General features: G+C 36.2%; 1 protein-coding gene across 1 annotated transcript in view; it reads right to left on the minus strand.

Moving 5' to 3' along the window:
- The window catches only part of LOC125072667 (protein madd-4), a 395564-nt gene that overhangs the window by 99526 nt on the left and 278148 nt on the right, over positions 1-17890 (minus strand). The window contains exon 6 of the mRNA XM_047683327.1: positions 5116-5259. Within this exon, the coding sequence (XP_047539283.1) occupies positions 5116-5259 (144 nt within the window). The remainder of the gene's footprint in view (positions 1-5115; positions 5260-17890) is intronic.

Here is a 17890-nt window from a genome sequence, read left to right on the forward strand (position 1 = left end):
AAGTCAGAGCATGCACCGTCGACAACGACCTTGATGCTCCGATCTGCCAAAAAACTGGTAATCCAATTGCATAATTTCCCGGGAAGCCCATAGGAAGGAAGCTTCGAAAGAAGCGCTTTGTGCCACACGCGATCGAAGGCCTTCGCTATGTCCAGACTGGCTGCTAATGCCTCCCCTTTGCTCTCAACTGCTTCCGCCCATCTATGAGTAAGGTAAACTAGAAGATCACCGGCTGAGCGACCCCGACGGAAACCGTACTGGCGGTCGCTAATCAGCTGGTACTCCTCTAGGTACCGCAGGAGCTGGCAGTTTATAATGGACTCCATTACCTTGGAGAACAAGGAGGTGATGGCTATAGGCCTATAATTGGACGGGTCTGAGCGGTTGCCCTTTTTAGGGATCGGATGCACCAAAGCAGTCTTCCAGGAGTTCGGGACGACGCCGAATGCATAGGATTGCCGGAAAAGACGCGTTAAGACCGGCGCCAACTCGGGAGCACAAGTCCGTAGCACGATTGGAGGGATGCCATCGGGTCCACTCGACTTATGAATATCCAAGGAAAGAAGTGCTTTACGAACTGCACTTTGCCGGAATTTAACCTCCGGCATCGTGGTATCACACCGCGGGATTGTTGGTGGTGACTTTCCTCGGTCATCCAGAGTCGAGTTCGCTGCGAAGAGAGAGCCTAAAAGATCAGCCTTCTCCTTCGCTGTATGGGCCAATGACTCACCGTCCTTGTGCAGAGATGGTAAGGAAGGCTGACAGAAATTCCCTAAGACAGCCTTGGCGAGAGACCAGAACGCACGTGTTCCTGAAGGGAGGCGCACCAGTCTCTCGCCAATTCTGCCAATGTACTCCGTCTTCGCCTTAGCAATCACGTTTTTGAAGGACCTAGAGGCAGAGTTATATTCCTTTCTGATTGCGCTGGTATTTACATCACGAGACGCTGATGCGTTAGCCCAGTCTTGGTAGCGTTCCCATTTTCTGCGTGAAGCCGTTTTGCAGAAACGACCAAACCAGGGCTGGGACTTGCCACCGATGGGGACCGCAGAATACGGAATGAATAGTTCCATACCCTGAAGTACCACATCGGCAACAGAGTCAGCAACAACACTCGGATCATCCGGCGAGAAACAAACCTGCCCCCATGGGTAGGATGCAAAGAAGGACCACATCCCATCCCAATCTGCTGACCTGTAGTGCCACACTCGGCGGCAGCCCACGAAACGAGGTCGTGAGTAACGCGCAACCGGCACTGTACTTCGGACGAGACAGTGGTCCGACGAGCCCAGAGGGGGTTCGACGATAACCTGGTAGCCATCCGGATGGGAAGTCAGCAGAAGGTCCAACAGGGAAGGTGTATGATCCTCCACGTCTGGTATTCGCGTTGGCGAGGGGACTAGTTGTGTCAAATCATATGCTAAAGCGAAGTCGAGAACAGATCTACCCGCATGATCGGTAGTGCGCGATCCAAGCCATTCGGCATGGTGGGCATTAAAATCGCCAAGAATAACGATCTCTGCGGATGGGATCTGCTGCAGTACGGAATCTGTAGCCATTTGGACGTGCTCAACCAGTCGGTCGGTTTCGGCATTACCGCTATGGGACCTATAAAGGCAAGCGTAGATTCGCGGATGGTCGTCACAATCTACACGCAGCCAGATAATTGATAGGTCCTGTCCTTCAAGGCTGCCGAGGCGTCGAGAGCAGATATCATCTCTGACGTAAACGCACACCCCAGCTCGTGGTATAAAGGAATGTTCCAATTTATACCCGGGGTAGGAAAGAAAAGTCGTATCGGCAGGAGAAGATATCTGAGTCTCGGTAAGAAAGAGCAAGGCCGGCTTCGCCGTCTCAAGGTGAAAGTGGACGGCGTTCAAGTTCGAGTTGAGTCCCCTTATGTTGCAGAAGTCCACAGTGAGGGTGGTAGGGGTTGCCTTATGATGCCTGCTCCGCTTGCCCCGAACAGTGGCGAGCGCAAAATTGCCCCCCCCAGAATTCGGAGGGCAGCCTGGGCATCCCTGCTCAGGTGGTGTATGTCCTGAGCATGGATGCCCAGAGAGGGATTCTCCACCGCAGTCGCTGATGGTACCCTCCTGGGGTAATGTAACCAAATTCTGCACAACCATCATGTTTAAGGGGGGGGGAGGTATCGGGCCTCCGGGACTCTCACATACCAGACGAAACGCGGTAACATAGCTACCACTTCACGCCGATTTTAAGTGAGAGAGTGGTACTTCCCCGGGCGTGCCGGCCCATTCGGCTGCAACCCGAAGGTATGCAGTGTGGCACTACCACTTACAGTTGTAGACATTTATAATATTAAACAAAAAACAAACACTGTTTTCTCTCACAAATATTTATTAGTTCTGGTTATCATCTTTGCCAATACTTTGTTTTAATACTATCAATAAGTAGGTAATTTTATTGAATAAAAATATTGAAATTAGAGAGCGTGAATATTTCTTATTCCAATAATTTTAAAGACTCCTTTCCGATTTATTTATATCATATTATTTTATGTTTTCAATAATCTAGTGACATTTTTTCCACATAACATTACCATTAACAGCCTGTAAATTTCCCACTGCTGGGCTAAGGCCTCCTCGTCCTTTGAGGAGAAGGTTTGGAGCATATTCCACCAAGTTGCTCCAATGCGGGTTGGTGGAATACACTTGTGGCAGAATATCGTTGAAATTAGACACATGCAGATTTCCTCACGATGTTTTCCTTCACCGCCGAGCACGAGATGAATTATAACGCAAATTAAGCACATGAAAATTCAGTGGTGCCTGCCTGGGCTTGAACCCGAAATCATCGGTTAATCTCGGCTCTCGATTTTTTTCCAATTAATATATAATTACATTTTACTTGAAATGACTCGGAGGCAATCGTTTTATTCGCTGGCATTCGTTTTTTAATACTCTAAGTGGTAAGTGTACTGATGATGGCACTTCTTGTGGTAGGGCTTTGTGCATGATCATAGGTATCATCTCATCACTTTTTCTACCGCCACTGAGCCAGCCACGTCTACGTACCACCAGATGAACCATTTAATCGTAATGTATTTTATATAAACCTATTGGTGTATAATATTTAACATCAGATGAATACTAAACCAATCTACTATTTATTCTTAGATGATAAACTAATTATATTTTGACCAGAACTTAAAACCTACTTTACAAGGACAAAGTCTACACTCACCATTATATCAATATTCTGATTTAAATATATATATGTATGTAAAAAGCAAATACAAAACAGTTCGATGAGACAAGACGAGATAGGCTCCTAGCTATTGATGAGTATAATGTTACCAATAAAGAAAAATGTATATAATATTTTTTTTTTATTAATTAATGAATAAGGTCGATTTCAACCACTGAGTAATGATTATAACATTCAAAGGATAAAGGCATTAATAACGCAATCAGTTGTTATAGAATACCACTGTTGTCTCTCCAAAACATATCGAGAATTCCAATACATAACGTGAGTGAATTCAGGTTAACTAATAATAATAATAATAATAATATGACCACTTTACAGCTAACCTACATTTGCCCAAGGGGTCGTTTTCACCTCACCACAATAAACACTTACAGAAATTCAACTAATAAAGTCTATAACAGACCTAATTTCAGATCTTATAAACCACACGTCATAAAAAGTATTAAAATCGGTACATACCGTATACATATACTTAAGTTCGGTTATGGGAGAGCAGAGATGGTCCATTGGTTAGAATTGCACGCGTTCTAACTACTGGGATTAACCGATGATTGCGGGTTCAAACCCAGGCAAGCACCACTGAATTTACATGTGCTTAATTTGTGTTTATAATTCAACTCGTACTCTGCGTTGAAGGAAAACGTCATGAGAAAACTTGTATGTTTAAAATTTCAACGAAATTCGGCCCCATGTGTATCCACTAACCGGCATTGTAGTAGCGTGGTGGAATAAGCTCCAAACCTTCTCCTCAAAAGGGAGACGAAGCCTTGGCCCAGCAGTGGGAAATTTACAGGCTGTTACGATAATACGTGTGTTCTCGTAGAATACTTTAAGCATTACGCAGAATAATTAATTTAGGTTAAACCAAAACTCGATCAAAAAAAATCGTCATTAGTGAAAATGGACTGTAATTTTTCAACGATTTTCAGCACAAATTTACGATCTCCGAAACTAATTTTCAGGTAACCTGTAAGTGTTGGTATAAATCAAAGTTTTATAGGTTGAAACCACATTAGTGTTACTTTCGAAATGGAGTGGAAATGAAATGATAAATTATACTTTAACTGGTACTAGAGTTCTGAACGAACCCCTTTTGGAAGGTGTGGTATCTTTCCACCGTTTGCATCTATTCTCACATATACAGTTTCGTTGGTCTAGCTAGCTGTACAGCTGTATGTACAGATATAGATCGCGAAATCTTCGACTTCATAATTAAGATCCTAGGTTGGACCATTAAAAAGTTATCGAGTTTTTCCGTCAAGAAATTCTCTAAAGCCACCCGAAGTTTGATAGTTGGCAGTATTTTTTCTGTGACTCGGAAAACATGGTAATCTTCGAAAATACTAATCCTGCACCAGTATTCTGTCAGTCTCTCTCTCTCTCTTTCTCTCTATAGTGTAGAAAAGTGAGTAAGAAATTGGGAGTGCATAAAACATTTTCCATTTCATTTGTTTGATGACATGGTTTCTCACGTCTGGATTTGAAGCAGATGATGAAATAATTTTATATATTCAATATTGAAGTCCATAAAGAATATACTAACCATTGTTTTAAATCTGCGATTATATAATCTCTTATTTAATTTTATAGGTAGACGGTCGAGCAAATGAATCATTCCGTATATCGTCAATGCGCCACTAACCTTGGGAACTAAGATGTTATGTTCCTTGGGCCGGTAGTACACTGGCTCACTCATCCTTTAAACCGAAACACAAAAACGCTCGGTATTGCTGTTTGGCAGTAGAATATCTGATGAGTGGGTGGTACTTACCCAGACAGGCTTGCACAAAGCCCTACCACCAAGTGAATGTAAAGTAAATTTCGATCGATCAGTCAATCGATAAACAACATTAATTTACATACATATAAGAGATACCTTACCTGCATATTACATATTTTGTATCGTACTGGCTCCCCACGGCAGCCGGAGGGCGAGGAGCAGGTTCTGAGCTGTCTGGATACGCCACCGTCGCAAGTTCTCGAGCAAAGTGACCACTCGCTCCATTGTGACCATCCGCCTCGCTCCTGTTAAATATTATATATTTCCTGTTATTATGCAAATTCACTTGCGCAAATACAAGGATATAACATTGTAAAAAATCTCTATCATGTAGACATAAGTAAATTATTCGGAGTAAAAAAATAAAACTTAGATGTTCAGAGAAAACGCGCCTTAGAGATCAAATATGAAGTTTGCGCTCAAATTGAGGTAAGTAGGTACCATTATTGTTGTGGCTCCTGCCGTCTTGAGTGCATTACGCGTATACATAATATAAAAAAAACCGCTGAGTTTTTTTTTTTGCCAGTTCCAAACACGTGGATTGAATTTTAAAATTAATAAAAAACGTAATGCTTCTTAGTTCAACAACATTTTCGATAGTTGTGGCAGACCATAACGGACACATATTTATTTTAGTACGTATTAAATTTAAGTCCTTAATATCACTTCGGGGCTTACATAATCATGTTTTAAACACCTTATTACATTATTCAGCTGCTAGAATTAAATTTAAACAGCATCCGATTATAAATGCTCTTCTATTTTGATGTTTTATTATTAATTGGATGAATGAATTATTTTAATATTTCACAAATAACTATGTGAAATATTAAAACTATTTCCAATTATCGTTAAACAAGCTGCTCGTCCCAACTTTTAAAGGCCGGCATCGCATCTGCAAGCCCCCCGGTGTGGCAGATGTCCATGGGCGGTGGTAGTCACTTTCCATCAGGTGAGCCTCCTGCTCGTTTGCCACCTATCATATTAAAAAAAAGACTTCGCTCGGCTATAATACAGATTCTGTCATACACGATTTATTTGCTATTGGTCATAGCGTAATCGCAAATAGCCTATAGAATTTCTCGGTAAACGGGCTATCTGTCACTGAAATATTTTTTCAAATCGGACCAGTAGTTCCTGAGATTAGTGGATTCAACCAAACGATCAAACAAACTAACTCTTCAGCTTTATAATATTAGTATAGATAATATTTTAATATCAAAATCGGTTAGTCGATACTAAATAATTCAAATATTTAATATATATTTAAATGGAATTGATGTCATGTAAAAATATAGGCCGCGAGTAGGACTCGCGTTCTCTTGGGACGATCTTTTATTTGAGGTTATTGTTGCGTAATCTGCGAACAAATTACTCGCTAGATATTATGCCTCTAAAGATATAATCTTCTGATAAACAGAGGGTATAAGAATGTTTCAAGCTGCCCGACCTATGAATAACTCTAAAAATAAAAGTTTGCGCAACGAAATCTCCTTTATTAGACAATAATCTGTTTAAAGTGTACAATTTGACAATTTCCTTGCTTTTAAAAATGTACTATTTTTAGCTAGGTGTTAATAAAGGTGTTAATAATTCATGTATTTTCTTGTTTTATAGAATTATTATTAAAAATTACACAGCAACACACCCACCGGTTGCAATAACGCGCCACATTTCGTGTATTGCCGACGAGAGTGTCGATGAGGCACTACAGACACAGACACTCATGAAGGCACAAATAGCGATTACCTGAACTAGAACCTTGAGATAGATGACCATCCAGATCAGAACGAGCAAAAAAAAAACAGATGACTCACAAAATTGTTATTCTAAAACGATTGTGATGCTGCTTGGAAAAACAGACTATAAATACTGTTAGACTGATGCCTCTTCTATTTTTCGAAAAGGTTTGGAGATTACTTCACCGAGTCGATCCAATGCAGGTATCCTCTATATGAACCAAACGTTTTAACTCAAAAGATACACAGGGTGTACGGATCACACGTCGTCGAGATTTCAAAGCTTATTGAATTCAACAAGATGTAAGGATTCGTTATCAAGGAAATTCCAAATTTTATGTATGGCTTCAAAATTTTGGCCAAGCAATCTCCTACGTGTCTTGTCCATCTTGCTTGATATCATCAAAATATATGTGCCCTGCTGGCACTGTATTAAAAGCCGGAATTCAATAATATCATAGCACTTTTTTTTTATTTGTCTCTAAATTATAATTTTTAAATACGTTCAAGGCTGAAATTCTCATAGACAAATCAATAAATTGTTTACACTAAGTATTTTAGCTAGAAGTAATATTCTCAGCTAATCTGTTTTGGGTTACCGCCAAGCTTCAAGTACTGAGTAATGGAGTCTGGCTATTTTCCTAGAATTCCGTGACAAGCTAGGCTTTATCTGAAGCACTAGATTATGCCTCCGCGTAGCAAAGATTAGATGATTATCTTGTTACAGCGTCAATATTAAAAACGACGGGACGTAATTTGTTCTAAAGAAATTTCTTTAAAATGACGACAATTTTTTTTTACTTCAATTTGGCACGAATGTGTTAGACATTTTAACATGTTTGTCACTATTCACATTTCAAAAACTTAATGGAAATGGGTCTGGCTGCTGGGATTGGTTGCGTTTTCCTAAGTGCATCATATTTGTACCGGTGCAAAATCCGAATATTGAAATCGTTTTAGATTTTAGGAAATATTAATTTTGTCCTTTTAGCAATATTAAGTTAAATTGATAGACAGTATAATTGCCGTTACTAACTCGCGCCAGACACTATTATAAAAATATAATATAAGAAAATTCTTTGAAAACATATTATATTTTTATGTTACACTAAAGATAGTATAGCAAAAATCTATAGTGGTCTGGTTATTCTTAAATAAAAAATTGAACAACGGTTTATTGTCTAGTAAACTAATTACTAGTTCTTTGTTAGCATCACTGTATATTGTATTTTTATTTTCGCTGTACTAAAGTTGTTTGAAAACATAAATATTTTTATTATTAATATAATTGTTTCTTTGAAAAAACTTTCTGGTAATAAAAAAGATAGAGCATTTCTCAGTTGATGGGCCGCATCCACGCCAATCGTCAAAGAGAAGTAAAATATATGAAAACCAGCTGAAATTCTTCCTCGAAAACGTCACTTACTCTAGTATCATATACATTTTATTTTTATCATGTTTAATTTAAAAAGAAAATTTGCGATATTGCATTGGAATTTAATTTGATACACGAAACTGATGTTTGATGTGGTCAATAGGGATAAACAAGAAATTGTAATTTAAATTGTTATTGAAGCTAGTTCGAAGCTCGTTGGCCTTACAAATGATTACATGTTGTAATTTAAGTTATACTAAGATAAGTAATCAAAATATATAGGGATTAGTTTCAGTAGTTCGTATCCAATCATCGGTAGATGATCCTATGATCATGAAGTCTGGTTTGAGGTCACGTTCGGACCTATATTAATTATATGTTGTTTTTTTTTTTAGCAAAATATTCATATACAGCCCAGACAGGAGCTGACAATTTTATATTCCCGTGTCTCAGAAAAGCACGTTGAATCGCTAGTTGAACGCTTGATATGTTCCCGTTCTTGGATTGCTGTCTGTTCGAAATTTGAAAATAGAAAGAGCAACTGTTTGCAAACATGTTTGTGAACTGTAATATTTGCTGCGCAGTTAGTTAAACTCTGTTAACTACCATAGTCGAATTTGGGCAAGAAATTATCATCACCTATCGGATAAAGCTTAAACATTCATACAAAAAATACCATAGAATTTCAATACCGAAGTCTTTTAATATTAAAATAAAAGGCTTATTGTCGAATTCAAAATGAATTATGTTCGTTTAACAATATGTTTGGCAGACAAAGTTTGAAATAAAATTGGAATACGTTTCATCTGAATATTTTGTCTAGTTAGACCAGCTTAACTGGCTTTCCACAAGGACATTCTCCTTCCATCTATAAAAGCCGAGATAGATTCCAATCTGGGCAAGCACCTATGAATATTCTTGTGCTTAATTAGTGCTAAGATTCATCTCTCTTTATGACTGCGAAGGAAAACATCGTCAGAAAACCCAAGATATTTGTCTCTACGAACCAGCATTGGAGAAGCGTGGTAGAATGAACTCTGAACGTTTTTCCAATAGGGTGGGAGTTAGCAGGCTTTTGTGAAATGTATGATGAGAATATTTATTATTTCTCTTCATCTTAATTGATCTTAATTGCATTTTTGTAGCTGATACTTTGATTGCTAGAATCTAGAACAACAATTATATGTTGTTTAAATTCAACCAAGCAAAATTCTTTATTATCTCTTTGTTTTACGTTACTAAACTAATAAATATTTATAGTAAACAGATTACAGAGCAGTCTTATTGTATATTCGATACGTTATTTAAGTGCTTTGTCAAACCAAAGACCCATAATAGGGCTGTTATTTCAAAAATAAAATTATTTTTATGTTAATTTGGCCGGGTTCTAAATGTACGTTATATAGCTATAAATACACAAACAATATCAATCTAAGTGAGTTCTCCTTAACATATTTGTATTTTCTCGATCCCTACAATATGAGATTTTGATCACGCGCCTTTTTTACATACCGCTGACCGGAATAATAATTATTTTCAAAGCTTTAACGGGTTGATAGTCAGAATGGGATTTTAACCTTAAACGGCTGGAAATAAGGAATGTATTCCTAGAAATAAACTGTGATTTTATTTTCGCTAGAATTAACTTGACATGGAAACGATAGGCTAGCATAAGTAGGAAAGTATTTAATTTCTTATTCAATGAAATCATTAAATTTCCATTCTTGGATATTAACTATTATGTATTTAATTATAGGTAAATTCATTTTATTATTATATCGAATAACCGTGGTAGGGCTTTGTGCAACGCTGTTTGGGTAGGTATCATTTACATTTCAAATATTCTACCGCCAAAGAGCAATTCTTATTATTGTTTTGATCCGGTTTGAAGGGTGTATGAATCAGTATACAGGCACAAGAGAAATACATTTTTTTATACCAAGGTTGATGTCGCATTGGTGTGATGTAAATAATGGTTATTATTTCTTAGCCAATGTCTATTGACGGAGATAACCACATATAAGCAGGTGGTCCATTTGCTCGTCCGCCTACGATACGATACGTCATATAGTTTCGATGTTTTTCTCTTTCTAATACGACAAAATACTATGTGGGGAAAGTAGAGGTCAATAATATTTAAAATAATGCTGTATACTTACAATTTGTAATATTTTTAAAAGTCGAACTTTTTTCCAATGAATATAGTTGTTTTTTTCATATTATATACTAAAACCTTTTCCGAAACACGCTGCATAATCTGTTTTGTTTTAGTTTTCTTTATATTGTTTTAATTGATCTTTCAGTTAGGAATTACAAAAAAAACGTCTCATTTATTACGATAGGTTTATAGAGACAAGATCCTATAAGAGGATATCAAAATAAAAGTGCTAGAAAACAATTTATAGATGTACAAAAGGATTCGAATTTTCTTTTAAAATATACAAAGAATTCTCGAATCAAACGTAATCCAATTACGTTGTGCATTTCGTACGTCTTTTCATAGTTGAAGAGGGACAAGTTTTATTTCGTCGGAACTAGAATAGAGAATAATAACTTATTATTTTTTATAGTTATTATTGTACGTGATTTCGTACATACCTCCTACTAACAAACCATTAAATACAACACGCTCTGAAACGTGATCAAGAACGTTTCCTTACTAAACTCGATGCTGTTCTTAATGACTACCTACCTGTATTTCAAATTTTTGTACGAAATAAATTATAAATAAATATTGGACAACATCACATACATTACTCTGATCCCAATGTAAGTAGCTAAAGCACTTGTGTTATGGGAAATAACATAGAAAATAACATCAAAAATTTGAAATTTTTCTATATGGACTCGGCCGGGATTCGAACCCGGGACCTCGGAGTGGCGTACCCATGAAAACCGGTGTACACATTACTCGACCACGGAAGTCTTCATTTGAATTATAAGATTTTAAATTAACATGGTTTTTTTATTACTATAAGTATTTGAAACGGGATATTTACTATGTTTTTTATTTTTGTTTGGTTGAGTTCGATATTTCGACATTATCAACGAATGTCTTGTTCACGAGTCTTGTCTCGTGAGCTCCACCAGATAAAAAGAAAAAGCATGATAAATATCCCGTTTCAAATATTTATTAGTTTTAAATTAGTTCAATATACAGGGAACATATTTCTGTATATTATTATTAGTAAGAAACCATTAATATTGCCAGTTCAAAAAACTTTTTTGACTTAATACGACTTACCTACTAGCTGCCCCTGACTTCGTACGGGCAAAATTATGCCTACATTATAAAATAAACGTATGTTCAGAATTCGAGCTTCCTACAATCAGTATCATCTATTGATGTGGTGATAGTCGCTCAAATAACTGCCTCGTTGGTCTAGTGGCTAGATATAAGGCCGCTGATCTAAAGGGTTCTAAACCCTCTAAAAATGTTATTGACTTTTTCAATCGAAAATTTCTCGGAAGTGGTTGGTTCTACGCCTTAACTATTTTTGTTCGTGTTGGATTTGCCATCCCACTAGGTAATGATAATGCGGGAAATCTATTCCCTCAGGTCAAATTTATGATTACTCCTTACCACAGGTGCACTCTCTAGAGTGGTAAGAGGTAAAGAGGTCATGGTAAGAATATGTATACACTAATACTTCCTGCATAGTGGGTTCCTTTGAGATTGGTCACCGTAGCAAAAATCGGTCAGAACTTCATCAGACAGTCAAGTCAATATAGATAGGTACAGATACAAAATAACTTTAACAACTTGGCACATATACTATATGTTAAACAATTCAACTATCGTTCTTTTTTTAATTTAAAACAAAACATCACACACAATACGTCACCCAGTAAGATATTTCTGTAATGTAAAAAGAACACCGAAATGTGGTCGGGATTATTACGACGGCTGTATTTTAAATGTGAGTATACATTTCTTATGCCTCGGGAGGCTTCAAGCCTTCCATCCAAAAGAAACGCTTTTATGTATTACGAGCGTAGCTTGTGGAATGTTTGCTTTTAAAATTATTTCATATATATTATTATCGTCGTTTTAGATCTGACGTGAACTTTTCAACGTTACATCTTAATAGCAAGTAGGGTTGTATAAATGTAAGTACCACGTTTTTTTAACAGCAATCGGTGTAATTTCCCACTGCTGAGCTAAGGCCTCCTCTCCCTTTGAGGGGAAGGTTTTGGAACATATTCCACGCTGCTCCGTGTGGCTGAATTTCGTTGAAATTAGACACATGCAGGTTTCCTCACGATGTTTTCCTTCACCGCCGAGCATGAGATGAATTATAAACACAAATTAAGCACATGAACATTCAGTGGTGCTTGTCTGGATTTGAACCGAAATCATCGTTTAAGATGCAATTCTAAATATAAATCTTTAAATAAAATATTAATCTTTTTCTCCGTTTTTCGTAGACTTCAAACCGGAACAAAAATACTAAGTATTTCTGACAGTAGAATATCTAATGAGTGGGTGGTACCTACCCAGACGGGCTATCAAGTAATATTATATTGATTAATTGAAAAAAAAAATCTTATTTATACTAAAAAAAATAGTTATTTCAATATCAACATTCAAACAAGTTTTATATTTGTAATCGGTACGACCTCTAATTTAAATAGGCATAATATTCTAATCAATATAATATCATGACGATATTAATTAATACAACTCTTATAAAGTTTGAATTAAAGTAAATTTTATAGCGTATTAATAATAATATCTCAAATTCAAATGTTGCGAACGATGGTTGCATACGTTCGAATAAAAAAGTAATAAAGTATTATTAATTACTGTTAAGATAACTGTAAACCGGAATTATAATACGATACAATGTAATCTAGACACGCGGTAGCGTGTCAGCCAAGTTCTAGTAACAGAACTGGCAAGCAGAACCGTGTGTAATATTACACGAACCATTTGGAGCCACTTTTGACCTCCTTATAACTCAAAAACTATTTGACATAAATGTGTCAAATTTGGCTCATATATTGAGACTCGCGAGATACATATGTGTTCCAAATTTCATAAGCGCATCTCAAATGGTTATTTAGATATTAACGTCTAAAAATCGTCATTTTTATCTCTGACTGACCTATAGATCAAAACTATATCCTACTTCCAGGTGACCTAGAAAGTTAAAATTTGGCATGCAGGTAGATAATTAGGCTAAAATAAAGGAAAAAATCTGAAACTGGTAATTTTTTATCATTTTATTATAATTTTTCATTTTATTAGGTCTATTAGGAACACTTATATACTTAGTTCCTGTAATAACTGCAATAAAAAAAATGATGTAAGAACCAGCAAACAAAACTTATGACAGCCGGTCTTAATGTGGATTTTAAGGTCTTCACGTGATTATATAACAAGTTGAATACCACCCTTAAGTTTTTTAAATCCAAATATTTCCGTTTTAGTACTTATGAGTATAGCCGACTTTCGTATTTATTACGTTATTAACTAGCATTTAGCGCATATCAATGGTGCAAAATAATTATACTTATAATAATAATAATAATAGGCATTTCAGTACACGGCGCGCGACGCGACGCCGGAGCAGCGGGATAGGAGCGTTGCGATTAAGACTTAACGCGGACTTGTCTGAGCGAGTGGCAACCGCGCTCATAAGAATTATTTCAATGCCTTCCGATGGAAGGTCCCGGGTTCGATTCCCGGCCGAGTCGATGTAAAATAAGTTCATTAGTTTTCCCTATTTTCTTGGGTCTGGGTGTTTGTGGTACCGTCGTTACTTCTGATTTCCATAACACAAGTGCTTTAGCTACTTACATTGGGATCAGAGTAATGTATGTGATGTTGTCCAATATTTATTTATTTATTATCTAGGACCATCCTTATTATTCTATCTACATTTCTTTGCGCTCGGAGACGCTGTAAGAAAATGCTTCAACGAAATTGAATAAGCATGCTTTTTATACGTAACTTGAAATAATTGTAGTCTCTTAATATTCTGATAACGATAATTACTACATGTAAAATAAAATTCTTCCGTCGCGTTTGTGCGAGATGAACGCAAAAACTACCAAAGGTTTTTATTAATGTATGAAATGATTTATGAGTGTGTATAATTTGTTAAGCTTTGATGATGCATGCTAAGTGCCAATAAAGATGGATACTGGATAGGTATTATAATACGAACATTTTATGAAGACCTTTAGTCTACCCATGTGAAGTTACATAATCGTCGCTGTGGCAAAAACTTATAAGCCCAAACATTTATTAAATAGGTCGAAACTAAGGCAGTCAATTTCCCATGAAGATCGCACGTAATCCTGAGTACATGCAAAACAACCTGTCTTGCTGTATTATCATCGCAGGCGCTAAACAAGGCTTTAATAAAAACAACCAACCAACGAGGAATTTACAATCAAAATGTACGATATCAAAGGGTTAGCTGTGGTACAAGTAGTGTCGACGAGCGGATTAATACGCTTTAGAATTATACTAGTGATCATGAAACCGATTGTGGATACAGCCGTTCTTAAATGAACCAACTGTAGGTCAGTCTCGTAATCCAATGGGGCAAATCCAGTTTTAAGAGATGATCGAGGCAAGGCAGTATGAACATTGCTTCTTTCTTCTGAGAATTTCTCGAAAGGATAATAATCTATTTTATTACTCTTTATTGAAAATATTGGGCTGGGGTTCGATCTCAGGACTTTAGGTATGCTGCCTATTGAGTTTCCCATACTTATTGAGCGTTTACGACGAGGAATGCGTAACTATGCTAGATTTACCAAGTCAATCGGAACTATATACATACATATATATATGCTGTAGAATACTACCAATCGTTTCAACTGTAAGCAGGGCCGGACCGTAAGATTACGGCCCAGGGCTAACACTACTTAGGGGCCCACCTAAGACATATCTGAACGTAGACTTGTATTTAATTAATTGAATGGGTTGGCAGGGCTCCAACCATACGATCTGTTTAATTTAACCAAGTTATGGATTCTTTCGCATTATCGTCTATTTTTGTCTTTGACTTGACTTAGCTGGGGCCCCCTTAAATCCAGGGGCCCTGGGCTAAGGCCCAAAATGCCATATGGTAGATCCGGCCCAGACTGTAAGCCTGCCTAGGTTGATTTATCGTGTTGCAATGTTTCCTTATGAAATACAATCGAAACAAGCGAAGGATATCCCACCTAGATAATTTTTTTCACAATTTCCGAATTTTCAACCATACACAGCTCTTCAGATATTGTAGTCTCTTTTCATAAATGAAGACACATTTGTTACTTATCAATCAATACCAGTCCTATTTAAGAATCTAGTAGAAAGGCGCGATGGGCTTCATTTATTTCAGGCTAGGCCCATAAAAAGTTAGTAACAATTATCTTATTTAGTGGTCGCCCATTGGTCGAAATTGGACCGAAATTATTTGCTAATAAAATATTAGATGCGTTGTTTCGAAAGATACGTGAAAAATTAGGTTCAACTGGATGATATCTTGTCACTACTACAGTTAAAATATTAAAATGCAAAAAAAGTCATCGATTTCATCTTTGACATGACGTGCGTTTTCATTGGCAGTATAAACGTAAACTTTGAATGTTTCATAACAAATATTTATGTAAATAAACGTGTTTGTGTTAAACATTTAGTAGTGTGTGTAATGTTCTTTTTTTAAAATTAATTTATAGTATTTATATTGCATTTTTTATAATAATTTTTCTGTTTTATGCAATGCTTCTCCACATAAACTTAAGTAGTGTCAAATTTCACACACCTCCATCCGCGTCTTTTTGCTAAAAAAGGGGTACTAATCTTAGTTGACCGGGAATATTTTCATTGTGACTGCTGCTGAAAAGAACAGATACTACACATGCTCCAAAAATCTTCTCCTCAAAGGGAGAGAAGGCCTTTATCCCAGCAGTGGGACATTTACGGGCTGCTAATGCTATCTATAATAAAGTATATACCTTACTCCAAAGTCGCAGCATGGGAGATTCAAATCTGTCTGCAAAAATCCTCAAGATTAGGTCTACTATAATAATATATCACATATTAATACTATATCGTGGCTCTAATGTTAAATATGATACTATATTTAGTTTGAGAAAACGAGTAAGTACAGAGTTACTTACCGGTTCTTCACGGAAGAATCTACACTCCAAACCGATGGTTGCTTATATTCAGCTTCAATAGACGTTTATAAAGAAGAGTACTTAAATGTATCCTATATTTATGTTGTAAATATGGTAAAAGGAATTGCGAAGGAATCATTCAAAGATTCTTATATTTTTTTATTACGCTTGTATAGGTAATTTATATGATGATAAATAGTACGTATATTTTATTCAATTTAACGCTATTTTTCGTGACTTTCTCCATAAATAAACAACTTGATTCGTAACAACAGTAGCAACAGTGGCATATGCAAATTTTCAACTCCAAAGTCGACTCCAATTTGTCAGCCCTCTACTGTTTTTGCTACAGTTTTTGATGTCTTTATAGCACTTTGTGTAAAAGATATACTACCGGATGTTTATGCTAACATTAAGCGAACTTCTGATGAGCAAAAGCTCTTCTTTTTAAAAAATGTTGGAGCTTAAATCGTCACTGAGCTTCTTTGCTAGCTACGGGATATTTATATCAAAATATTTTCGAGGGCTTTCGGTAGAGCTGATACTATAGTTCAATGGTTTATCTAAAGCTATACGGTAATCTTTTTAGCGAAGATTATAAATTCAAATCCAAGCAAATCATGCAGGCACACAAAAATATAACAATAAAGAAATCCCTACGCCAGAGCTATATGAAAAAATTGTTTAACCGGCTTAATGGAATAAACTCAAAATTTTCTTTTCAAATTTTGTGACTGATTTTGTCCAACTGTGGGATATTGGCAGACTTGGATTTATGATTTATGTATTAAAATTAGATAGAACATAGTATAATACATAATCTATTTAACTTGCTTAGAATGTTCTAATATTTGTTGTATAACAATTTGTTTGTTTAAAGCCAGTAAGCATACATCCCATATAATATTGGATTACCTAAACAAATAATCCATACAATCTAACACTACCGTGATGTTCATCTTTGGCAGCGTCGGTATTTGAAGATCATTTTTGCATGAACTTTTCGTGTTTTGTAGAATGTTTAGCGAGATTTCTTTATGCCGCCATATCTTTGTTTAGAAAAGTTATCAATTTCATATAAGAAAATATGTTTTGATTATTAGAATTTGGATCGAAATCCAGGGCAGATTAACTTTGAGTACTTAGTACTATTTTGTTCGGTAGAAAATTATTTGTTAATTTTATCCAGCAATATGTGTTTTGACTAACAGTTTTATAGTTCACTACTACCTAATGACCTATTATTATAGCCTCTTGTATATTCACAATAATTTTAACTATCTACAGTGGGTAACAGGAGTGCAAGCCTTTTTACTCATCAGCTATTTTACCGCTAAGCATCACACACACTTTATATATTTTATGAATATATATTTTCGACTCAAAAATAAGCTTAGTGTTACAATAGATACAAACTAGAACCCATTGTAACTTCTTGCAGTCAAAGAGTATCAATGTGCGAAGGTTAGTGTCCCGTTTACTACTTTGTCTTATTAAATTAATAATGAAAGTCACATAAATATTTTGTAATGCTATTTTGAAACAAACTCTATTATAAATTGGAGTAATATCAGCGTGATACAATATTTTGGGTTCATATTTTAGATTTGGGTTGACCTGTTGTCGGTGTAAGTATTC

This window comes from Vanessa atalanta, chromosome 22, assembly GCF_905147765.1.
Source record: "Vanessa atalanta chromosome 22, ilVanAtal1.2, whole genome shotgun sequence".
NCBI lineage: Eukaryota > Metazoa > Arthropoda > Insecta > Lepidoptera > Nymphalidae > Vanessa > Vanessa atalanta.